The 26,288-nt window shown below is 38.2% G+C and overlaps 1 protein-coding gene across 3 annotated transcripts; it reads right to left on the bottom strand.

Annotated features, from left to right (window-relative positions):
• Positions 1–954: 954 nt before the first annotated feature.
• On the bottom strand, positions 955–25,954 carry gad1b (glutamate decarboxylase 1b). Of its 3 annotated transcripts, none has more exons than XM_051897035.1 (17): positions 25,603–25,953; positions 24,433–24,561; positions 22,566–22,628; positions 20,158–20,301; positions 18,824–19,066; positions 18,031–18,121; positions 8,546–8,658; positions 8,257–8,372; positions 8,017–8,096; positions 6,260–6,314; positions 5,908–6,024; positions 5,693–5,757; positions 5,529–5,607; positions 4,744–4,893; positions 4,194–4,301; positions 4,005–4,094; positions 955–3,923 (listed from the first exon to the last, which is right to left on the bottom strand). In XM_051897035.1, the coding sequence occupies exons 2-17, from the start codon at positions 24,506–24,508 to the stop codon at positions 3,750–3,752; spliced, it is 1,764 nt and encodes a 587-aa protein (XP_051752995.1). In that variant the 5' UTR covers positions 24,509–24,561; positions 25,603–25,953; the 3' UTR covers positions 955–3,749. The 3 variants fall into 3 exon arrangements, with proteins under 3 accessions (XP_051752995.1, XP_051752997.1, XP_051752998.1); XM_051897037.1 differs by lacking the exon at positions 25,603–25,953 and adding an exon at positions 24,873–24,897; XM_051897038.1 differs by lacking the exon at positions 22,566–22,628 and having other exon boundaries at positions 25,603–25,954.
• Between the last annotated feature and the right edge of the window lie 334 nt (positions 25,955–26,288).

The following is a 26,288-nucleotide window of genomic DNA, read 5'->3' as shown; positions in this document are numbered from 1 at the left end:
AGGTAAAAAGCCATGGTTCCGATATTTAAATGAGTCTTAAAGGAGTTCACCCAAAAATGAAAATTCTGTCATTTACTCACCCTCAAGTTGTTCCAAACCTGTATGAAGATATTTTGAAGAATATGGGTAGCCAAACAGTCGATGGGCCCCATTGACTTCCACTGTATTTTATTTCTCCATATTATGGAAGTCAGTGGGGCCCATCAACTGTTTGTTTACCCATATTCTTCAAAATATCTTTTTTTGTGTTCAGCAGAAGAAATTCATACAGGTTTGGAACAACTCGAGGGTGTAATGTGGGATTCAGCTTTGTGCACACGCGATCGCCCCTTGGAGGAAGTCAAATGTGTGCAACATTGTTTTCAGTTACTACACTGCCTCCCTGTGGCTGATAGAACCTATAGGCCAATAAATGGAAAACATGATAAGAAGAGTCATCTTTTATAGATAGTGTATAAATCATGCTTTTGCAAATGTTTTTACAACTGAATTTTTCTCTAATCTTTGCATCATTTATACTTAATTTGGCTCCTCAGGTCTCTGATCTGATAGCCTGATGTATTGTAATATGTAACTGCGCATATGAATATGGTAATCGTTCAGCAGTGCTGGGTAGATTACTTACAAATTATAATCAGTTACAGATTCAAAATTCCAAATTGTAGTTAGTAACGTAATCCATTACATTACACATTTAAGGTATAACTACTTTTAGATTACTTTTGATTTTAAAATTACTTTTTAGTTATTTTAAAATGCTTTATATTGTTGAAAGATTATTCATAACTAACCCTAACCCCAGATAGTGAAAATAAGAATTAAATTCAATAAGAATTAATTCAAAACGAAACACAAACAATCTCAAGTGTGAAGTGTACAAGTAGTTTATTATAAGCTTTAAAATGAAGGTGTCAGATTTTACATTTCGAAAAAACGACTAATAGAACATTCTCATAGTTTAATCGCGTTTATTGTGTTAATAGCAGTTTACATATAGTGTGATTGCATTTTAAAGTGCCAGCCTTACTGAGGAGACCAAATCGCCCTCCTCACATTCAACATTTACAGTCAACAATTTACAGTAATAGAGGAAAAAGATTATTGTGCATTTGTCAAAAACACTTTGAACAAATAGAGAACATTACATAAAATCATCTTTCACATGTTCCAAAGACAACAGCTGAATCTAAATACAGCAGTGAAATATCAATAAACCTTTAATAAATATTTATATTAACACAATCTTCCAGCATCCTGAGGACATCATTTCCGACCTCCCTTCTAAGTTTGTGCTTTTTGCTTTATTGTTTTCTTTTGTTGTTTATATATGATGCTATAATTGCCTGAGTTGAATATCAATAATCAGCATTATACATCTGGTAACTAACCTTCAGATAATTGATAGGATTGCTTGTAACATTCAGTCAAAAGATACACACAATAACACTAACACACTGATTGCACAGAGTTAAGGGCCTGAACAACAATAAACATATACAATATATTCATATTTATATAAATGTATATAGATTCATGTTATAATTTATATGCTTGCTTATTTCAAAGAATATCGAGTATATTGTAAAATGTATGGCACTAATTCTGTCTTTGGCTCACAAGTACACTACTGGACCATTAAACATTAGCCTAAACTTATTTGATTATATATCTTGTCTTAAAATACAAATGAAGAACCATTACAAATGGGAGAAATACTGAACCTTTGAACACTGCTCGGCTCACGATATAAATAAAGGTCTTTGTTTATATATTTTTATATCAGTAGAATATTTCAAACTGAAAATTGAATACCTATGTTTCACCTCACAAAGGTGTTGATTAAACACTTTAAATGACCTGCTACAAGGTAAGTTCTAGAAACACAACACTAAAATACAGATCAACCACTGGTTTACACACAGACCCCACTACTACACAGAAAGGGCTTCGAGCTTCATTAAAAGGGTGCTGCGCCTTTGCTTGTCTTTATCTTGTATTTACAAACCGAAGCACCAGCTGTTACACATGATCCCAATGGACTTAAAGTGTGCTGTAAGGTGACCGTGTAGCTATACTATGGAAGCTTGTTTCTGCCACGGAATAAAAAACTACTAGTAATTGCGAAAAAGGTAATTGTGAGTTCATGTCTTGCAATTCTGACTTTATTTGTTGCAATTGTGAGTTTACATCTCACATTTTCTCTCAATTACAAGTTTTATTTGTAATTGCGAGTTTATATCTCACAGTTCAGACTTTATTTTTTGCAATTCCAAATTTTTATATCTCACAATTCTGACTTTTTTTCTCACAATTGCGAGTTTATATCTTACAATTCTGACCTTTTTCCCCCAATTCTGAGTTTATATTTCAAAATTCTGTGAAAAAAGTCAGAATTGAGAGATATAAAATCAGAATTGTGAGAAATAAAATTTAGAATTGTGATATAAACTCGCAATTACAAAAGTAATTGCAACTTTTTTTCTCATAATTATGTTTTTTCTCGCAATTGCGTGTTTATATCTTACAATTCTGACATTTTTTCTCCTTATGACAAGTTTAATTTGTAATTGCAAGTTTAAATCTCACAATTCTGACCTTTTTGTCTCGCGATTGTAAGTTTTATTTGTAACTGCGAGTTTATATCTCACAATTCCAACGCTATCTCGCGACCAATTCGTACGTATTTTAAGAGGTGGCTAATTCGTACGAATTTGTACGAAGTCACTCGTACAAATTCATACGATTTGTCTAAACCCCAGTGATGGGTAGGTTTAGGGGCGGGGTTAGGGGTAAGTCATTCATACGAATACATACGAATTTTACAACTTGTAAAATATGTGCGATTTAGCAAAAAATTTACAAATTCGTACGAATTAGCCACCTCGTAAAATACATTTGAATTGCTGTGAGATCAGATTGAAAATAACAACTTTTTTTCTCGCAACTGCGAGTTTTATTTGTAATTGCGAGTTTATATCAAAATTCAGATGTTTTTCTCACAATTGCAAGTTTTATTTGTAATTGCGAGTTTATATCTCACAATTCTGACTTTTTTCTCGCAACTGTGAGTTTTATTTGTAATTGCGAGTTTATATCTTACAATTCTGACATTTTTCTCCTTATGACAAGTTTTTTCTTTGTAATTTGGAGTTTATATCTTAATTCTAACTTTTTCTTTTGCAATTGTAAGTTTTATTTGTAATGGTTTATAAAGATTATATCATACAATTCTGACTTTTTTTCATCCAATTAAATGTTTTATTTGTAATTGCGAGTTTATATCTCACAATTCTGACATTTTTCCTAATTTATATCTCAAAATTCTGCAGAAAAACTTTTGCGGAAAAAGAATTATGATATAAACTTGCAGTTACAAAAGGTAATTGTTTCCAATCCAATTATGACGTTTTTCTCACCAATTGTGAGTTTATATCTTACACTTCGGACTTTATTTCACGCAATTCCAGATTTTTATATTTGAGAAAAAAGTCAGAATTGCGAGATAAAAAGTCACAATTGCCTTTTTTATTTTTGTATTCCGAGGCGGAAACAAGCCTCCATACTATATAGGCTATGTAATCTGTAAGTTAAAGATCTAAATACATTGAGAATAAGGACAGAACATATTGGACCACAACACGACGTCGAAACATAGCCATTAAATGTGTAGACCGCACGACTGTCCTGTCGAGTGGATGAAGGAGATGCCTGAGCCACTATTATAGACACAGAGCAGCAGTTCTCTGCTTTTACAGGTCATTACCCAGCCTCTCGATCTCGTCTATGAGGAAGTCGATGTCTGACTTGGTGACGGCATGATTGGAGACGACCATTCGGAAGAAGTTGACTTTGTCTCCCTGTGGTTGGTATCCTACCATGGTTGTACCGCACTCCATCATCATTGCTTTGATCTTTGGCGCCACCTGCAAGAGAAAACGGAGTAATCATGACACCAGTTTTTGTGCTTGTTACTCTTGTTTTGGTAATTTGATGAGATGAAGTACCCTGTGCAGCTTCTCCCTTCGTTCGTCTCCATGTGGCATGCCACGCAAGCTTGGTGGAATATACCAGAAGCAAACATTTGTGTGCTGGGGCTGTAGACAGCAAAATAAAAGCAACAATAAAAGCCATTACATTTAGTATTAGGTAAGCAGTTCTTTCAATCTATAAATATGTGTGTGCCAGATACAAACCTGGCCCTCAAAGACCATTTCATATCCCTCACGGTTCTTGATTTTATTGTAGAGATATTCAGAAAGCTCCAGGCATCTGTCAATGTGCTGCTCAAACCCAGTTGTGCCCTGCATGGATAAAATTCACCAGGCAGAAAAAAATGTTTTTCCCAGCAAAATACTCAATGCTATAGCCACATAATTGTCTTTATATTAAAAGTTGGACGTATAACTGTATTATCATACAGTACACTCATGTAAATCAACTACATCCATTTATTTTGTAACTAAATGTATCTCAATTATTGCCCAGCTCTTTACATAAAGTTGGATATATAAGTATGTCTGACTTTATCCGCATACATAATGTGATAAAGAGCAAATTCTCAACTACTTGATTGCTTGTATCATTTCAAAATGTAAACTATACTATCATCCAGCTCTAATTTGCTGAATGTGACTAAGAGATAATGATTTTCTTTAAAGCTGTTTCAAAACAATGTGTATTGTGAAAAACGCTATACAAATAAATTTGACTTGACTTGACATAATAGCAGCTGTTGTGACCCACCTTGGCCTTCCACATGAGCCAGAATTTGAAGATGTCTACATGTCTGCCACACTGGATGGCCTTGTCGCCGGTGTCATAGGTCACATCATACTGTTTGTCTGGTTGGAAGAGGTATCCAGCACACATGGAGTTGCAGCCCTGCAGAATGCCCTGTAAAAGAAGCACAGCGTTACTTGTATTCATATCCCTCTCAAATGCATCTCCTGTGATCAGTTGCTGTATTAACTAAACTTTAAATGTATTTGAGTTCACTTGATCTATGTAATCATTTAGCAGATGATTCATTTAGGTGTGTAACTGCATATAGCCAAGATTTATGTTTAAACTTGTACAGGTATACTGTTCAGAGATTTGGGGTTGGTAAGATTGTTTAATGTTTTTGAAAGAAGTCTCTCCAATGCTGCATTTATTTGATCAAAAATACAGTAAAAGCAGTACTATTGTGAAATATTATTACAATTTAAAATAACTGTTTTTAGGTGAATATATTCACCTCTTTTCAGTGTCTTCAGTGTCACATGATCCTTCAGAAATCATTCTAATATGCTGATTTGCTGCTCAAGAAACATTTCTGATTATTATTAATGTTAAAAACAGTCATAATTTTGTGAAAACCATGATACATTTTTTTCAGGATTCTTTGCTGAATAGAAATTTGAAATAGAAATATTTTGATCAATTTTATTCAGCCCTTAATTTCATTCAAAAATAAAAATAAAATAAAATCTTACTGACCCCAAACTTTTTAACAGTAGTGTATATGTCTGTTTACGTCAAAGTCTCACCTTCTCTCTAACCAGGATGGCTGAACATTGCAATGGTACACCCATCATCTTATGAGGGTTCCATGTGACAGAGTTCGCCCTGAAACAAACAGACAAGTGGGTTTTCAGCTCACACTGCACCTTTCCTGTGAAATACAGTCATTTTAGCTTTGATTTTTACATACCTCTCAATGCCGCTTAGCTTGTGACGGTGCTTCCTGGACATCAACAGTCCTCCGCCCCATGCACCCTGGAGATGTACAAACACCATTGACTGACTCTTTTAAGATTTATTCATTAGTTTATTCAGTGTTCCATGTACTATTTCATCTATTAAGTTACAATTTTAGCTGATCCTGAAAGCACTAATTGGAAATGCATGCATTTGAGTCAAACTTACATCCACATGCAACCACAGGTTGTACTTCTCGCAGATGTCGGCAATGTCATTGATGGGATCGAATGCTCCATATACTGTGGTACCAGCCGTTGCATTCACAAACAGTGGCACATAACCCTAAAATAAACATTTAAAATCACATTCATTGTTAATAGTACATAGCTTAAAGATAAGTGCCACTTTATTAACAGAAGCACTTAGAATTAGTACATAAGGGTCAAATCATCCATCAGCTTGAGGATACCAGCTCCGGTATTGATCCACAGAACTCTTCAAGCACAGAGGTTAAATACTCGGACTCACTTGTCTCGACAGCTCAGAACAATGCAGTGTAGTTTGTGCATTTACTTACCTTCTGTTTGGCATCAATGATCTTGGCCTCTAAGTCAGCAGGTATGACACGCCCCCTAAAACAAGACAGCCAATTAGGTGTAAGTGGGAGGGACTATAAAAGCAAATAAACAAATAAGACATGAGCTTTGAAAGAAAGTAACCAAGTGGTAAAATATATTTAAAATATTTTATATTTAAATATTAAAATGTCATATTTAAAAATTATAAAATATTTTTCTCCTATTTTGATGGTTTAATCAATAATATAACTATATATACCATACAAGTTCGATTTCGATGGTTTAATCAAACTTGTACGGTATGTGTGTATATCAGTGGCGTACAGTCCATATAAGCTGCTATGCTCTGCATACCCAAGCCATTCGTGGACTCGGCAATTAAGATTAACATTATAAATTACTATCTTAATTAATCTTAATTATCTTAAATTACAATTATTATCCCTTGTTTGAGGTGTACCATAAAGCCTACATGATTGGTAATGCGTATGTAACTGTCCGTAATTTATTTATATGCCAAACGACGGTAATTTTCTTTAAATCTTTCAGTTACGGAGACTTCCGGGTAAGCTGATCTCCAGCAGCTTTTGCGCCTTCGCGCTTTTATTATGAAGCGTCATCATTGTCCCGCGTTCTCATTGGTTTGCTGGCCTATGGCGAATTTCATAAGCAGGATAAGCTGTGAGCTGATAGCTTGCCCAAGAGAAAAAAATGAGCTGCTGCCAGATCTCAATCACCGAAAATCACATTGTGCTTGATACAAAACTAACTAGACTTAACCAAATGGGGGAAAAAATTGTAACTAAAAATATTTTAATAGTATTTCATTTTCTCCATAGGGATTTTGTTTTATGAAAACTTATAAATTGTGTAAGACAGTCCTACTGTAACCAAAGAGTATAGAAGTATGAGTTCTTTGCTGTAACTAGGCCTATCAGAGGATGTTAATCGATAGTCTGTGCATTTGTTAAAGTCATCAATTTGCAAACTTATTTTTTTAAAGAACACTGATATTTTTATTTATTATAGCCTACTTATATTAATTATAATTACTTATTTTTAATTATTAATTAAAAATAAGTACAGGCATACATTTAAATTGACACAATGGTGTTTTTATTTGTCGTGTCTAATTTAGATCTGTGTCCTAAACTGATACGTTTAAAGGTGAAGTATGTCGTTTCTGTGACACTAGCGGCACCTAGCGGATTACAAAAATACAGCATATTTTGCAAACGCACTCTTCGCATGTTGCGCCTCCGTCGATTCAAACATCACAAAAGCTCTTACGGTTGCTTGTGAAGGCACGTCTCATGTAAATGTAGACTATTCTCAATAAAAGGTCCAACATATTAGAAATACTTTTCGCTGTGTTGCTATTTGTCATGAGCAAGCAAATGAGTAAACAATGTCTAGAGAGAATGCGAGCGTCTCGCTTATTAGCTATAAACCCATTCAACCTAACTGCATCGGCTACATTTTTTACATGACGCACCACCCAGCATACCCGGTTAAAAAGGTCACCGCTCGCTACTGGTGTATATATATTTCTGATATAAGTATATATATATATATATATATATATATATATATATATATATATATATATATATATATATACTTAACATCAGAAAAGTGGATTGATAAGTAAATAAGATATATTTTTTTGTTTTGAAGTTGTTCTAAACATAGTTTTGTGCTTTATATAACTTATATGTTCTTATATAACTGACACAGAACTGTACTTTCATCATACCTCTCATCTGTCTTTAGGAGAATGACATTTTCTTTGCCAAATCCCAGTACAGCTCCTGCCTTTTTGATTGAATAATGACTCTGCAAAAAATAAAGATTGTTACCAGTCAAGCAAATGGCCAAAATACTATAGATAGAATACAATGCAATTGTAATTAATGCAATCCTACACTAACGCTACAAAAACGATATACGACCCCTAGAGGGAGACAAACGCTCTGTTTAACTGCAGTGTACTTACATGTTCAGATGTGAAAAGCACGAGTCGTGGTGCTGCAGACATGCCTTTGGTTTTGACTTCTGGGAAATACTTATACCGCGCAACCATCACACTGTACATGTTTGATATGGCACCACCTGTGAACAGATGAGCATTTATTGTATTTCAGCACCACTGACAGCTGGTTTTCCAAAATTAAATGTGTTAAAGGAATTAAGCCAACATGAAAATCCCTGTTTTTGGGTGAAGAGAACACCATACATTTGTATGGTAATATTAAATCATTGGATTATTTCGATTGATTATTTACCTGGTGAGAAGAGTCCATCGCCATCACCGTTAGGCCAGCCAATGATCTCTCTCATCTTCTTTAGGGTCAGCTGCTCCATCAGAACAAACACGGGCGCAATCTCGTAGGTGAACCTGAACAGTCACACACAGGAAGACCATATTTAGTCACAAGCATAAACGTTTTTTTTTTCTCTAAAAGTTTAACAAACAAATCATAGTGTAAAGAAACTATATCCAATAATAAAAATTATTACACTTGTCATGAAGAAAATAAAATTATTTTTCTTCCCCACATTATTTCACATTCACATTATTTTCATTGATGATTTTTGATTGGTGAGTTAGTTTTGGTACTCGATTCTGATTGGACGAGAGGTTTTCCAAGAGTGCTAATATCATGGAAGTAATGTGTGGTGTTTTATTTATTTATTTATTTATTTGACTTGGTTATGAGGTTCGTTTAACGTTCATATTTATGACATTCATAATTATGTTCAGCTTCTCCCAATCGTCGAAATCAGGCAACAGCTACTTCAGAGAATCACAGTCCCTGCAGACATTACATACTGTTCCATCAGAGGTACATTCTGTCCCTCTCGGCTGCTTTGAATATCGCTAATTAAAAGACGGCTGTGATAGACTAGATAAGGGCTCATTTCAGGGTGTTTTAATGAAGGGAGTCAGTACTCTGATGGCTATCTGTCCGTCTAAATGGAGGAGTTCAGTCTGACGGGGGACAGACAGCGCACAAATGAGGGGACGGCTGCGCGCACGAGATAAGAACACGCTCCAGCACAAATCCATCTCATTCAGAGAAAGGATGGACGAAAGTGTGATGGAACACAACTAGGACAGGGAACAGCCCCGGGCAGACTCATTGTTCAGCTCCGTCACAAAAGGAACAAAGATTTAAGACAGTAAAATAACCGAGAATCATCAATAACATGCAGCTAAAACATGATTCCGGCTGTCATAATGTCATATAAATAGAACAATGTTTTTTTTTTTTTTTTTTTCTCGCAGACCTCACACGTGTTGGATTTGACAAATTGCATTTTCATGTACTACAAAGGAGGAGAAACCAACAGGAAATTTAATACCTGCCTGAATATTGTGGCAGCACAATGTATATTGGGACCTTTTATATAGGCTTATTCATTGCACTGTATTATGAAATTGTGTAATATACATTTGCATAACATAAATAATAATCAAATACTCAATATAAGGACAATATGTTGATCAAATGAACAAGAGATGATACATAATTTTTGTTGTGACAGTGATTGTCTTATAAAAGTGATTCTTGAGTAAATACTGTGTAGTGTTTTATCTTAAAGGGTTAGTCCACCCAAAAATTGAAAATGAAAATTCTGTCATTAATTACTCATCGTTCTACACCAGTAAGACTTTCGTTCATCTTCGGAACACGAATTAAGATATTTTTCATAAAATCCGATGGCTCAGTGAAGCGACGAGAATACTTTTTGTGCACCAAAAAAACACTTTATTCAACAATATCTGATGGGCGATTTTAAAACACTGCTTCATGAAGCTTAGAAGCTTTACGAATCTTTTGTTTTGAATCAGTGGTTCGGAGGGCCAAAGTCACGTGATTTCAGTAAACTAGGCTTCATTACGTCATAAGTGTTTCGAAATTTCAATGGTTCACCAGTGGGGGGCGTGACTTCTGCAGTTTGATACGCGCTCCGAACCACTGATTCGAAACAAAAGACTCGTAAAGCTTCAAAGCTTCATGAAGCAGTGTTTTGAAATCGCCCATCACTAGATATTGTTGAATAAAGTCGTTATTTTGTTTTTTTGGCACACAAAAAGTATTCTTGTCGCTTCATAACATTAAGGTTGAACCACTGTAGTCACATGAACTGTTTTAAATATGTCTTTTAGTAGCTTTCTGTGCATTGAAATTGTTAATTGTCTTGCTGGCAATGTAGGCTTCAATGAGCCATCGAATTTTATCAAAAATATCCTAATTTGTGTTCCGAAGATGAACGAAAGTCTTACGGGTGTGGAATGATGAGTAATTAATGACAGAATTTTCATTTTTGGGTGAACTAACCCTTTAATTCAGTCTCTCATTTTGGTTAGATATCAGTACTGGTGTCAGCCACTGAAAATCATTTATCATAGAGACAAAAGGGCTTTACTAGCAACCACACACCCTAAAAACACACACAAGCTCCTTGAAAAGCCTGTAGAAACCAGCCAAAAGTACCACTCAAATTTCATTTAAAAATATCTTCTTTTGTCTTTTATGTTAAGCTATTTTGAGGGTGTAGGGGTAATTCTTTGTGTGTGTGTGTCAGTCCATTAGCTGCCGGTCAGTGTATGTCACTGCTGATGAGAAATAATGGGTCTAAATTAGTCATGGTGAATAATGACAGAATAAGCAGCGTTTGCAGCCTGTCCAATTCATTGAATAGGACACTCCCCTTTCTCTTCTCACAAAGCCCTTTCTATAGAGCATTTGTTAGTGTGTTTGTGTGAAGGTGGCAGCAGCAGAAGCGACAATCTCATCAGCGCAGAAATGAAACATTCTAAAACATTGCAGGTGAAATCCTTCAAAATGGGGCAGTGAGCAGTGGGAGGCGAACAGAACAGCTTTATCCCTGGAGCTAGAAGACGGCATAATGTGGGAGAGAAGGAGAAATGTTTATCCCGAGATTTTGAGCGGCTGAAAATGCTTCAGCGCAAGAGTGAAGAACTAATCAACATCCTCCTCCCAGAGAGACTCCCACACTCTCATCTAGTAAACTAACACACCTCTGCCATTAGTACTTCATGTAAAAGCACTATCATGACTCCATCTGCCTTTGGATACAAATATAGTGCTTTTTAACATCATATCCGTGCTTTACAGGAATGAGATATGAAGAAAGGGCGATATTCAAGGTTTAATACAGGTAACCGACCAACACCATCGATCACCTCTTGACTTCTCAAATGTCAGCAGCACTTGTGGATGTTTTTATTTATACAGTTAAAAATCATATAAAGCAAATGTCACAAAGAAAACACTACAGACTAGTGAGCTGCCTTGGTGTCTACTGCATGTGGAAAATGAGAACAATGTAAACTAAGTTCAGATGTGGTGTTCACATTCAGATTGTATTTATATTGTCAAATAAATAGTGTGGTCCCACTTTATATTAAGTGGCCTTAACTACTATGTACTTACATTTAAATTAATTATTTGATACAATGCTCTTATTGTGTACATACATGTTTTTACATTGTACTTATATTTTAAAAACACCTGCATGTAATTACATCTGTAATTAATTTCTGTAATTACATTTATAATAACACTGTTGACCCCCCTTACACCTTACCCCTACCCTTAAACCTACCCATACCACCAAAGCTTTCCCTAACCTTACCCGTATCCCACCTCAATAGCAGCAAAAGTGTTTTGCAATTCAATATGAACCCAATAAGTACATTGTACTTATTTTTTTGATGTAAGTACATAGTAGTTAAGGCCACCTAATATAAAGTGGGACCAATAGTGTTCTTCATGCAAAGCATGCATGATCTGCTAAGCTAATGGCACAATATGGCATAAAAATACACTGTAAACACACATACTGGGTAAAATAGGCAATAATTGTATAAGTATATCCTCTTGCTTTGTTAGCCATATTAAATGTTTTTATCACAATGCTCTCTGGGAATGCCTTTTTATATGTGCCCTTCAAGTGGAGTTGGAAAATATCGCAATTACGAGTTCCGAGCAGATGAATGACTGAGCAAATGTCATGTTTACAAGTGGGAAACTCAGAATTCTAAATCAAACATCATTTGCCAAGTTGTGATGTCGCAAGGGTGTGCCAATTTGAAATATGGCTGTAACACTGATCTATAATATACTATAATGTAATATATCTATAAACTATATATAGATCAGTGAGTGGGAAGCAAGTCTATCCACCTTATGTGGCGCTTATTTGGCTTTTTTTCTTCCATGTGCGAGACTTCCGATTCATTAGCCGCTGTAAATAACTATAAGAATAACAAAGTGCAGTAAACAGTAAAACTATTTGCGATACAAACCAGTGTTTATGATTATGATAATAAATTAAAATAATATGACAACAAATAGACAGCATATAGGACTTGGTTATGTAAAAAACACTCAAAAAATGATTTATTGATGCTGTTCACTTGTTTTCATGTTGAAAGTAGCTTGATTAAATATGGAAAACAGGATGCTCATTTTCCATCATGCTTTGCATGTGGCTGGATAGGAAGAGTAAATGTTAAAATAAAGTGTTATTTTATGCATTTTTAGTAAGATGAGAAAATGTTAATGTTCTACTATGTTGTATTTAAAATAGTTTCTGTTAAGTTGGTGCTGGAAGTGAATGATACGGGAGGCCTTGCATATTTAAGTTACAAATGGCCAAATCCGCTCTTCCATTAAAAATGATGTATCATGGTTTGCTTAATGTAACAAAAACATGTAGTTGTGATACCATGTAAACAAGTGCATAGAAATGAATAATTTTCACCATTTTGAATTCAGATGTAGTTATTTGGGTTTATTGTTCACAATATAATTCTTTTGTTTAGGTTACTTCCATGTTATGTTTTCGACTCTGAGCATAACGTGATACTGCTTTAGATTTTGTCCAAAATGGGATATCCAATGGCAACATAAACAGATTTCATGTCAGAAGTGCATCCCTAAAATACTGCCTATGTAGGCAGCTCGCTATATTGAAACAGACCCTCTTTTATGTTTTTGGCTCTGCTCTTTTCTCTCTTTTGCTCTCTTTCTCTTCGTATGTGGCATGATTTAGCTTAAGAGGATATTAATCAAAGTAATTCCCTATTGCCAAAACCCATTGTTCATAGTTATGGCTATTTAACAAGGCCTTTCTCATCGTAAGTGACTTCTATTATAAGAAGCTCTCTATTTATATTAAGAAAGACAGCTGTAATGAAGTGCTCGGTCCTCTGAGATCAAAATGGCCTCTGGGAGTAAAATGCGATGGCCAGACTGCTCAGCCCGCAGGGACGCGCTCTCCGACTGGCTGGTCCCAGCTGGCACAGACTTCCTACCAGCCCACAGTCAGACACAATCAATGGGCTGTTAAATAGATTTGGTACAAGTCCATTCTGTGCTTTAGTGTTGTAAGACTCTTCAGTGCTGCAAAGGCTCAGTCATAAGCTTCATGAAAAAACCCATCAGCTTCTGTTTTATATATGGGATAAAGGGCTCGTTTTCACCCGGGGAAGTGGTCACAAAGGCTAAATCTCAAGAATCTCAATCTTTTGAGTACAAATTTCTAAGTCTAGTTGCACAAATCATTGTTTTTTATCAGTGGTAATAATTTGGGTGAGTTACATATTATATAAGAAAGGTAGATTTAAAGGATTGTGTTTATGCAGAAAATTATGCTTAGAAATAGACCATCCTGATTCCCGAGACATATTCGCTGAAGAAAATTTGTGCGAGTTTTAGCATTTTAACACTTCTGGTTCTATCATCCTGAAGTCAGTGGCTTTGGTTAAATGCCTGAAATACAGTCTGTGGTTAATACAAGTTCAAGACATTTTTACATTTTATTTTATGACATAAATCACATCAGTAATAGCCCACTTGTGATTTTTAAAAGCTTTTACTTGTCTTAAAAAAGGCGGTTGCTGTCAAGTGTCTAAATGGGACTACAGAGGTTGTTGGGGACATTAAACGTCATCAGACGAACCGGAAAACTCATCTACTCACAAGTCGTTTTCACAGCCTCATTGTGTTTATAATCGGCTCTTTCCAACTATTTTAAATCAAACTTTCAGGGAAAATGTTTTTAAATAAACATTGAAAGAGATAGTGGTGGTGGTGATGTTGGCTGAAGTCATGTGACCGTGGTGCAGTTCGTTTATAGCATACGTTTATATTTTTACTTCTGCCGATTGTATTTAGGCTTCAAAATTCATAAAAATTGTGTTCATTTGTGAAGGTTATCATGTTAGACAAAACATGTAAAAATCATAAACTTTTGTTGGTTACAGAGTTTGTCAAGGGAACTTCTGGGTTGGCCTACAAAAATAAATCATCACTGCAATGCTCTATACCTATGTGTTTTCTGCAATTTAAAAAGGAACAAAAACATTCAATGTGTCAGTGCAATCTATACTATAGTTTCTTTCCTAATCACCTTTGTACACCGCATGAGCAACTCATCAGACAGAAATGTCCAATAAAACAGCTCAAGTCAATTTGCTCTTTATATCATGCAGCGCAGTGGCCAAATGTGTAACTCTATGGGCTGATCAATATGCAATCTCACATGCCTGGAGGGCACCGGGGTGGTAACAGCAATCAGAGACATCACTCGATACAGAGTTGACAAAGGCAGCGCCTCTAGCCATAGCGTTTAAACAAACCCTTTACATAACCTCAGAGCATCGGAAATACTTACATGCATAACACAGAAAACATGCTGTTATTTCCAAATGACCCCACCGAGAGGAGAGAAGAGGAGAGGGGAGGGGAGGAGACTAGAAGAGAGGAGAGGAGAGGAAACTAGAGGAGAGGACATTAGAGGAGAGGAGAGGAGAGGGGAGGAGAAGTGACTAGAGAAGAAGAGAAGAGACTAGAGGAGAGGGGAGGAGAGGAAACTAGAGGAAAGGAGAGGAGAGGAGAGGAGACTAGAAGAGAGGACACTAGAGGAGAGGAGGAGAGGAGAGGAGACTAGAGGATAGGGGAGAGGATGAGAGGAGACTAGAGGAGAGGAGAGGGGAGGAGAGGAGACGAGATGAGAAGAGAGGAGAGCAGAGGAGACAAGAGGAGAGGAGATTAGAGGAGAGGAGACTAGAGGAGAGGGGAGGAGAGGAGACTAGAGGAGAGGAGAGGAGACTAGAGGATAGGGGAGAGGATGAGAGGAGATGGGAGGAGACGAGATGAGATGAGAAGAGAGGGGAGGAGAGGAAACTAGAGGAGAGGAGACAAGAGGAGAGGAGATTAGAGGAGAGGAGAGGAGAGGGGAGGAGATTAGAGGAGAGGAGACTAGAGGAGAGGGGAGGAGAGGAGACTAGAGGATAGGGGAGAGGATGAGAGGAGATGGGAGGAGAGGAGACGAGATGAGAAGAGAGGGGAGGAGAGGAGAGGAAACTAGAGGAGAGGAGACAAGAGAAGAGGAGATTAGAGGAGAGGAGAGGAGAGGGGAGGAGATTAGAAGAGAGAACACTAGAGGATAGGGGAGAGGAGGAGAGGAGACTAGAGAAGAGGATAGAGATGAGAGGAGACTAGAGGAGAGGAGAGGGGAGGAGAGGAGATTAGAGGAGAGGACAGGAGAGGAGACTAGAAGAGAGGGGAGGAGAAGGGAGGAGATTAGATGAGTGGACAGGGGAGGAGAGGAGACTAGAGGAGAGGGGAGGAGAGGAGACTAGAGGAGAGGAGAGGGGAGGAGAGGAGACTGGATTAGAAGAGAGGGGAGGAGAGGAAACTAGAAGAGAGGAGAGGAGAAGGGAGGAGAGGAGACTAGAGGAGAGGAGATTAGAGGAGAGGGGACTAGAGGAGAGGAGAGGAGAGGAGAGGAGAGGAGGGGAGGAGACTAGAAGAGAGAACTCTAGAGGAGAGGATGGAGAGGAGAGTTGACTAGAGGATGGAGAGAGGAGGATAGAAGACTAGAGAAGAGGATAGAGAGAGGAGGAGAGGAGACTAGAGGGGAGGAGACTAGAGGAGAGGAGATTAGAGGAGAGGAGAGGAGACTAGAAGAGAGGGGAGGAGAAGGGAGGAGATTAGATGAGTGGACAGGGGACGAGAGGAGACTAGAGGAGAGGAGAGGAGAGGAGAGGGGAGGAGACTGGAGTAGAGCAGAGGAGAGGAGAGGGGAGGGGAGGAGACTAGAGGAAAGGAGATTAGAGGAGAGGACAGGGGAGGAGACTAGAGGAGAGGACAGGAGAGGAGACTAGAGGAGAGGGGAGGAGATCAGAGGAGAGGACAGGGGAGGAGAGGAGACTATGAGAGGAGAGGAGACTAGAGAAGACTAGAGGAGAGAGGAGGGGAGGAGAGGAGATGACAGGAGAGGAGAATATGAGAGGAGAGGAGACTAGAGGAGAGGATGGGGGGAGAGGAGACTAGAGGAGAGGGGAGGAAAAGGGAGGAGATTAGAGGAGAGGATAGGGGAAGAGAGGAGACTAGGGGAGAGGAGAGGAGATGACATGACAGGAGAGGAGACTATGAGAGGAGAGGAGACTAGAGAAGACTAGAGGAGAGGAGAGGGGAGGAGAGGAGAGGAGATGACAGGAGAGGAGAATATAAGAGGAGAGGAGACTAGAAGAGAGGATGGGGAGGACAGGAGACTACATGAGAGGAGAGGAGAGGAGATGACAGGACAGAAGAGGAGAGGAGAGGAGAGGAGAATGGAGGAGAGTAGATGACAGGACAGAAGAGGAGAGGAGAGGAGAGGAGAAGGGAGGAGAGGAGACTAGAGGAGAGGAGAGGGGAGGAGAAGAGACTAGAGGAGAGGAGACTAGAGGAGAGGAGAGGAGAGGAGAGGGAGGAGACTAGAAGAGAGAACTCTAGAGGAGAGGATGGAGAGGAGAGTTGACTAGAGGATAGGGGAAAGGGGGAGAGGAGACTAGAGAAGAGGATGGAGATGAGAGGAGACTAGAAGAGAGGGGAGGAGAAGGGAGGAGATTAGATGAGTGGACAGGGGACGAGAGGAGACTAGAGGAGAGGAGAGGAGAGAAGAGGAGACGGGAGGAGACTGGAGGAGAGGAGAGGAGAGGGGAGGGGATGAGACTAGAGGAGAGGAGATTAGAGGAGAGGACAGGAGAGGAGACTAGAGGAGAGGGGAAGAGATTAGAGGAGAGGACAGGGGAGGACAGGAGACTATGAGAGGCGAGGAGACTAGAGGAGAGGATGGGGAGGAGAGGAGACTAGAGGAGAGGGGAGGAAAAGGGAGGAGATTAGAGGAGGGGACGAGGAAGAGAGGAGACTAGGGGAGAGGAGAGGAGATGACATGACAGGAGAGGAGACTATGAGAGGAGAGGAGACTAGAGAAGACTAGAGGAGAGGGGAGGGGAGGAGAGGAGATGACAGGAGAGGAGAATATGAGAGGAGAGGAGACTAGAGGAGAGGGGAGGAAAAGGGAGGAGATTAGAGGAGAGGACAGGGGAGGAGAGGAGACTAGAAGAGAGGAGATGACATGACAGGAGAGGAGAGGAGACTATGAGAGGAGAGGAGGCTAGAGGAGAGGGGAGGGGAGGAGAGGAGATGACAGGAGAGGATAATATGAGAGGACAGGGGACTAGAAGAGAGGATGGGGAGGACAGGAGACTACATGAGAGGAGAGGAGAGGAGAGGACAGAAGAGGAGAGGAGACTATAAGAGGAGAGGAGAGGAGAGGAGAGAAGAAGGGAGGAGGTTAGAGGAGAGAACAGGGGAGGAGTGGAGAGGGGATTTTGAGAGGAGAGGAGACTAGAGGAGAGGAGAGGAGAGGAGAGGAGATCGGACTGATTTGAATAACTCACATGTTAGTGTTGGCAGTAGAGGTGAGCCATTCTCCAGCGAGACCAATGATGTCCAGTCCGGATGAAAGCTGATTAAAAAATCTAGGATGACCTGAGAAGAGATTTTACAGGAAATATAAGGACAAAAGTGCAAAAAAATACTCTTTAATAGCATAAAATTAATTAACAAGTACAAAAATACTTTCTACATGTCAACTACACTGCTGTTCACTTGAATTGAATTTGGGGTTGGTAAGATTTGTGTTAATGTTTTTGAAAGAATCTCTTCTGCTTACCAAGGCTACATTTATTTGAGCAAAAATACAGGAAAACAGTTATATTGTGAAATATATGTTTTCTATGTGAAAATATTTTAAATATAATTTATTCCTGTGATGCAAAGCTGAATTTTTAGCATCATTACTCCAGTCTTCAGTGTCACATGATCCTTCAGAAATCATTCTAATATGCTGATTTGCTGCTCAAGAAACATTCTGAAAGGGCAAACATTTTCTGCCTGAGATATGTCAAACTCATTTTAAGACACACTGAATTCGTTAAAACTGCTCCACTGTCGACATAACAGACCTGCAGAAAAGACAATATCCGAAACATACCATTTCATATAATAAAGATATATTTTATGTGGATAAATAGGGAGAACCTGTAGGAATTTATCAATGGTTTAAAATCAGAATCATCTCAAATATCTGTTGTAAGATATAAATTATATTCATTATATGGTTAAAGATAAAGTAAGGTTGGGTATATGTGATGATTGGCCGATGTGAGAGATTGTTACATTGGCCTGTACCTGTTCTCACTCCATACTTGAGCGTGTCTCTGCAGTCCACCAGGATCTGCTCCAGGGACTCTGGTTGATCTGACAGTTCCAGGTTGAAGCCCTCCATCCCCTCCAGAAGCTGGTGAGGGTGATGGAAGTCCAGCACTTTGGTAGATCTGTCGAAGGTCTTGCGAACATAATTGGTGAGGATCTCCACCACCTCAAGAAGAAACTGGATTGTTTGTTCCTCTCCATTCTTTGCAGGCAGTAGATCTAGAATAGTGTCAGCATGTAAAGATAAGACTTTACATTTATTAAACTGAAAACTATCAGTGGGGTTGAATTGGGCTAGAGGAGGTGAAAACTCTTGAAACCCACATTGAAAATTTGGGATTTTTTCATCTAATCCTTAATGCCTGCATTTTTTCTAGGTCACTAATCAATAAGTGACACTGATCATGTGAACTCATTGTACTTGCATGGATGCACAAGATGCTTGATCATCAGGTTTTGTTCATGCAGCTTAAAGGGTTAGTTCACCCAAAAATGAAAATTCTGTCATTAATCACTCACCCTCATGTCGTTCCACACCCGTAAGACATCTTCGGAACACAAATTAAGATATTTTTGATTAAATCTGAGAGGTATATGACTCGTCCACAGACAGCAGTTTAACCACTACTTACAAGGTCCAGAAAGGTACTAAAGACATTGTTTAAAAAAAAAGTAGATGTGACTGCAGTGGTTCAACCTTAATTTTATGAATTTTATGAATTTTATTTAATTTTATGAACCACTGTAGTCACATCGACTTTTTTAAACAATGTTTTTGGTAATTTTCTGGACCTTGAAAGTGGTGATTATATTGCTGTCTATGGATGAGTCATATAGCTACCTCTCGGATTTCATAAAAAAAATCTTATAATTTGTGTTCTGAAGATGAATGAAGGTCTTAAGGGTGTGGAACGACAAGAGGGTGAGCAATTAATGACAGAATTTTCATTTTTGTGTGAACTAACCCTTTAAGTGCTGCTGTCTTTAAAGCACACAGGGGACAAAATATTAAATTCCATACTCATAAAAACTTCAGTTGTTTAAAACATTTCAATTGTTTGCTGAGAATACACGTTGCAAAGAAAAAAGTATTAAATTACAAAGCATACATTTTCATGCATACATAGACATATAGTTGTCTCAGATTATTTGGCCATATCATGATTTTTGTTTATAATAATATACAATGTGACCATTCAATTCTATTTTTAAATTTTTACTGTTTGCTTTTTTTTAGATGAAGCACAAATGCATTCAATTCAAATGTTTAACTTTAAAAAGCATTAAGAATGAGAAAGATTTGTCGTTACCTCGAGCGAACAGGTTGGAGAAGTCTGTCTCTGCGCGTGTGAAGCGCTCGCTGTTGTCACACGTCAGCTGGTTCTTCGCGCTCTCCTTGAAGGCGCCCACCATACGACTCTTCTCATCCAGACTGTTGTTCTTCTGCAGGAAACCTGCATCATTACAACACGGGGGAGAATTGCAAAACATATCCTCAGCCTTGATTCTCGATGCTAGGGGGGGAAAAGTTGTAGGCTATCTCCAACCAGTTGCTTAAATAAGCAACTAGCAGCAGGTTTGCTCTCTGATATTTATACCTAAGGGTTATTCCAGTGGCTGGAATTTTAGTGGGGCAGCGCTATTATGGATTGGTTGAGGTTCAGAGGTGCTACTGTAGCCATGACATCAGAGGACGTGTAGGGGGTGTTTTTTTGTGTTTTGTTTTTTTTGGATCGTGAAACCCTGTTGAAACACTGTTGAGTTTGGATCTATCATCCTTCACAGATTCCGCTTGACTGATCAGATGCTCCATGTCATTAACTGCCGACAGGCACATTCAATAGATCCATCGAGGATGTTTTATTGGAGCATCTTACATGAACATGAACAAACATGTTTAGGCAAAACAGAAAGACCCACTTAAGAGCGTCAAACACCAAGATGCCCAAAAATAATAGAACATAGCCTATGTTTTTCGTTCATAATGCATACATTCTTTATTATTTCGACTGATTTTATTTATGGAGGTCTGCGTATAGCTATTAAATATTGTAAAACATGGATCACAGATGGTTAGTAAGATTATAAAGAATATTTTTCAATATTTAACAGCATATTTCCTCAGAGCATCCGTCTTTCGGTCACGAGGGCCCAGTTGTCTTTTCGTGCTGGTTATCTCTTTCATTTTGAGCAGGACTATCACACAATATTATCAGAGAAAACAGACCGCCGTTAATACCCCCCTCTGCCCACCATGCAGCCCAATCTCTCTCATTCAGGCTCGGTTCTGATAAGAGCTAATGACTATTCGATGCCGTAAATCTTTGGCGATGCGCTGAACATCAATAGGCTACACGATTTTATTGCGGCTATCAAAATGGATTTTTCTGTTTTCTCTCATGCTAAAGACCAAAGGCATTTTGGTCTTCACGACCACGTTGAGCATGTTTATTGTGCATGCAATTAAAATAAAACATCCACGCTGATCAAATAGCAAATTATTTACGTTTGATACGCTGAATCTTCTCATTAAAATATGATTTTATTTGAGCAGTGGTTTAGCCTACTGGATTTGGCATTCATTTCTTTTCTTTAAATCTTTAAAATTTTCTGCATTAGCTCTCTCTCTCCAAATAAAACAAAAATAAACATATAAATGAATGCATAAAGAAAGAAAGAAAGAAACGAACAAAAATTAGATAGATAGATAGATAGATAGATAAGATTTTGAATAATTATTTACACGCTTTTTATATGAGCTCAAACGACAGCAGAATATGCAGCTGATGGTGCGTAAATTCAAATATCGTTTATTACATACATCAACAACTTTAATGACAGAATGATCATTCAAAAAACAAAAATATCCGTATAGGTTGAAGTGAAAACCTATTACTAATCAGATTCATGTGGTTTTGCAATAATCAGGGAGTAATTCTCATTACATGTTCATTTCTTACACAAAAACATAACATGAGGCAAAATTAAATCCAAAGGATCTGGCCTTAAGATACAATAATAAAACGATTTAAAGTTGACCAGGAGCAATGGCCACATCCTCCCAGACGTCACCATCTTAAAAACACCCAATCCTCTTCACATCTTTTAGCGGGCTATAAAAAGCAGTGTGGCGTAAAAAGACAAGTTGAGAGAGAGAGAGAGAGAGAGAGAGAGAGAGAGAGCACCACCCACCAGGAAACTAATAGACTAGAGAGCAACAACGGCAGCCCCTTTTTCCTCCTGATATATAGAGTTTCACTGTAGGACAAATCCAGTTACGAAAACCTATCTAACTGACCGTGAGAGAATATTTCCATCCCGACAGTGATGATTCACACTCTCTACAGGCTATTTTTCTCTTCTCTTGTCGAACAACCTACAAAAAATCCTGGCATAAACCTCTCATTCGGGGCTCTCATTCTATTCCTTGCTTTGTCAGTTTTTCTTTGTCGAGAAATAATAATGAGAGTGAACAAGGGGGAACAAAAGACTAAGACCCTGTTCACACAGTAGCCTACAGGGTAAATAACAGCTCGCTGACCTTTAGTGTGATGGAAACACGCAATGACAGTCTCTTGCTCTCTATCTAAGGCATAATGTATTCACACCTGGGTCAACAGAGCAACAACAGCCTGGATAAAGGTGCCCTCCACTTTGGTACCTTGAGTGACCCCATGCGCCCTTTGGAGACTGAAATGATGTTGGCATTGTAACTTACCACATATCTTCATGCCAAGTTTCCTCGTGCATCCGTGCGCAACCCCGTACCACGCGTCGCAGGCTAAAACGAGACGTTGGACAGCTGTTCAACATCCCATATTTTAGTTTATTCTTAATGCTATGGGTGAGGATGTGCGCGCCTATGAAAGCACAAAATTAAGGGTCAACATGCATTGACGCAGAAGACAATGAATGTGCGCAACAGATTCGGGTCTTTGCAGGATGTGTGGCTTTTTTCTTCTTTTCTTCTATGTGTCTATTTTAGTTTTTTTTTTTTTTTTTTTTTTTTTGGAAAGGGCTTGATTTTCATCAAGCAATCAATAGAGGCTATCAGAGAGGCAGGCAGCTAATAGATGGTGGCACACATCCGGCAAAGAGGCGGTTTAAAATAAGCGGGCATGAAATGAGGTCTCGGAATTAATTGAGTGAAACGCTTGTGTTTGACTTGCCAGCCGTCACACAGTGAGCCTATAGAAAATGTACAGTTCGAAATACATGAATGACCTCTAGCATTAGTGACCAGACAGATGCAAGTTTAGATGTTGATACAATGAAAATGAAATAAAATGAACACACACTCACAACAGTAAGCATGAATTACATGAACAACACTATTCAGCAAGGAAAAATATATAAACAATACAGCGCATGTGTGTGTTTGCATGAGCAATGTGCATAAAGAGCGATAGGAAACGAATGTGAATTATTATTATTATCAATAGTTTGATATGAATTCATCTCATCCTCTAGGGTGGGTTTTGTCTGAGGGCAGATCTAGCTCTATTTGCCCCAGGCGCGCGCTGTCAGATGAGGCAGAGACAGCGCGAGCCCCTCAGGTCAGTGAGCGTGAGATAGAGCTTGGCAGGGAGATAATGGCAAAACACGCAGAACATACACACATACACACAGCACAGCACAAAACAACACATAATTCTTTTTACAATTTATATCAAAATGTATATAACATAAAAACCATATATAGGCTACTACATCTTTATATTATTGTAGCTACTATTTATTTTAGCATGACATATTTATTTATTTATTTATTTATTTATTTTGTATAGAATCTATTCTATACGGTACACGAAGGTTTCTTAAACCTGATCAAATCAGATCAAACCGGTTTCTTTTATGTAGGCTATATATTTTTTTGAATCTTGACTCGGGCATTTTAAGCATATTTTCAAAGGAAAATGTGAATTGGACCGTGATGGCGGGTAATTTTTGTAATTACGCTATTAAGGTGGCTCTGTTGAGAGCAGACGATGGCTGATTGCTGTTATTTAAGCTCCCATAAAACGTGGCAAAATGCAGGACTATTGTTATGAGATCGGGACCATAATTAACTGCAATAATTTGGCAGAGGATGCTCTTATTTGAGAGTAAAATTAAGAATACAATTTACATACTATTTTCATTTGTAATCTGCAGGTATGAATTGAGACTACAAATCTATCAAGAAAAATAGAATAAAATAATCGTTATAATTATTATTATTAGCTACATCTATATACATAGTCTATCTATCGATCTCCCTGCAATTAAAGAATTTACATTTTTTATGACGAAAACTATAATCTTGTTAAAACTCTAACATCTTATTACAATAATCTTTTTGTAATAAACTAGATTATTAGGGGGTCTCTTTTTAACATCTATCTATCTATCTATCTATCTATCTATCTATCTATCTATCTATCTATCTATCTATCAGATCATTTATTATTTGTCTCTCAAGCTGTAGATCTGTCAGCTAATAGACTTTTCATACGGTGCTGTGTGTTTTTCAAGGCAGTGATGAACATCGCCACCCCACGGAGTAAACAAGCCAAGTGAAAAACGCGTTATCCAGAGAGACCTACTTGTGGCAGGTTGTCGTAAATTAGCCGTGTTTGGGTCCAAATCACCAGCCGAGGAAGAAGGTGCAGAAGACGCCATCAGTCCAGGAGAAACACCTCACTGCTTTCAGACTGAAGAAAAAAAAGCCCACACTACACGGACAATATGTAGAAATTAGGACAAAACAAAGTGAGGGCACAAATAACAGTTGCTTATATCAAAAAAGACTGGCTAATATCTCATATAAAGTATATAGGCTACTATATTAAAATAAGCGTTTCCTCTAGCACAATTTCACGCATCAAATTCTCCTGTGACATCGTTTCTGAAATGGCAGTAATTCACTCCCCGTCACAAGGATAATTTGTCTTGCGCCACGCGCGCTCAGTGCTCTGTCATGTTCAGAAATGCTCTCTGGTAGAACAGCGCATATTACAGCACATCCAAAGCACGAACAACACACCTAACAAATAACGAAGAGAATTGTAGGTAAGCTCTGAAGATAGTTCGACCTATATAACTTGGTATTTTGGATGGCGGTCCGGTTCTGTTCTCCAGACGCACCGGCCCCTTTGAGCTCCAGCGCGCAGCAGACCGTGAAGTCTGACTTAATTGGCTCTGTAACGAGGTCTTTAAATCGAATCATTTAAAATGAAGAAACGAAGAATCTGTTCACTTCAACCACAGCATAACAAAGGCGACGAAGTCAAGACAGAAATAATCATTTAAAGGTATTGTTAGTGTTATGATGACGATGATAAATAATATTTCTTTGCGATGATTTTACACAAGGTCAGAAGCTAAGTCCATTCAAACGATGCTCGTCCAAAAAAGAAAGAAGAGTGTATAGAAAAAGAGTGACTTATTGATTTCTCAATTAAGATGATCTTTAAATATCCTCAAATAATGCGCATCAATCACTGTCGGAGTTAGTGAAATATGGCCAAAAAATCATTGCGCTGCTCATGTGTTAAATTACACCATGTTTTTAGATCATTATTTTGCCAGAGCCGTTTCAGTATGAACGTAGAATCACAATATTGGCAGAAACTGGTTTAAATCTCTACATGCATTTATTATCACTGAATAGCGTTCAGTTTCTGATTTTCTTTCTCATATTGTTGTCTGTCTAATATTGTAGAAAAGAAAAAAGGGCTTAAATTTAGATCAAAACGCAGAAGGTGAGCGCTTACCTTACGAAGTCACAGGTGTCACAGTAAAATCCAGAAAAATGGCACACGGAGGATGTTTCACAGCGCGTAATTTGGCTGTGAGACACCTGACATTAGAAAACCAGAAGAGTGCAGAAGAAAATAAAAATCCATCCAGCGCCAATTCTTGATTCAGTGTTTATCCTTCAAAAGGCGACAGGAGAATCTCCTAAATTCACTTCTGCTGTATTTTTCCACGGGTTAATATCCACGGGTTTATCTCGAGACTTGCTGAGGATTATTATATGGACTCAAGTCATCAGACACATGAAGTTTAATTCTCCCAGTAATATATGTATATATACACACACGTCAAAATACCGTGGGAGTGAGAAAACGGTGAGTGAGAGAGGGAGAGAGAGAGTCAGAGAGATCATGAGGACGAGCTCATATTTTATTGTTATTGTTTTGGAGGGACACAATAAGCAAATGTAAGCATTCCAACATAATATAACATTTTTTTCTTCTTTTTTAATTTAATGCACGACTTGTGGATCAGCTCCAGTTATAACCTAAACGAGACATCTGGAACACATCCACGAGGTGGCAACAGAGAACAGACCAACTTGAACTTGAACGAAGGATTTTTGGGCAGCGCCCTGGAAAAACACTTGAGCTGCTCTGTCCGTGTCTGTAAGATCGTTAATTTTAGAACCTCTACCGATCTA

Source organism: Ctenopharyngodon idella, chromosome 6 (genome assembly GCF_019924925.1).
Source record: "Ctenopharyngodon idella isolate HZGC_01 chromosome 6, HZGC01, whole genome shotgun sequence".
Lineage (NCBI taxonomy): Eukaryota > Metazoa > Chordata > Actinopteri > Cypriniformes > Xenocyprididae > Ctenopharyngodon > Ctenopharyngodon idella.
This window is presented reverse-complemented; position numbering and strand designations above follow the sequence as displayed.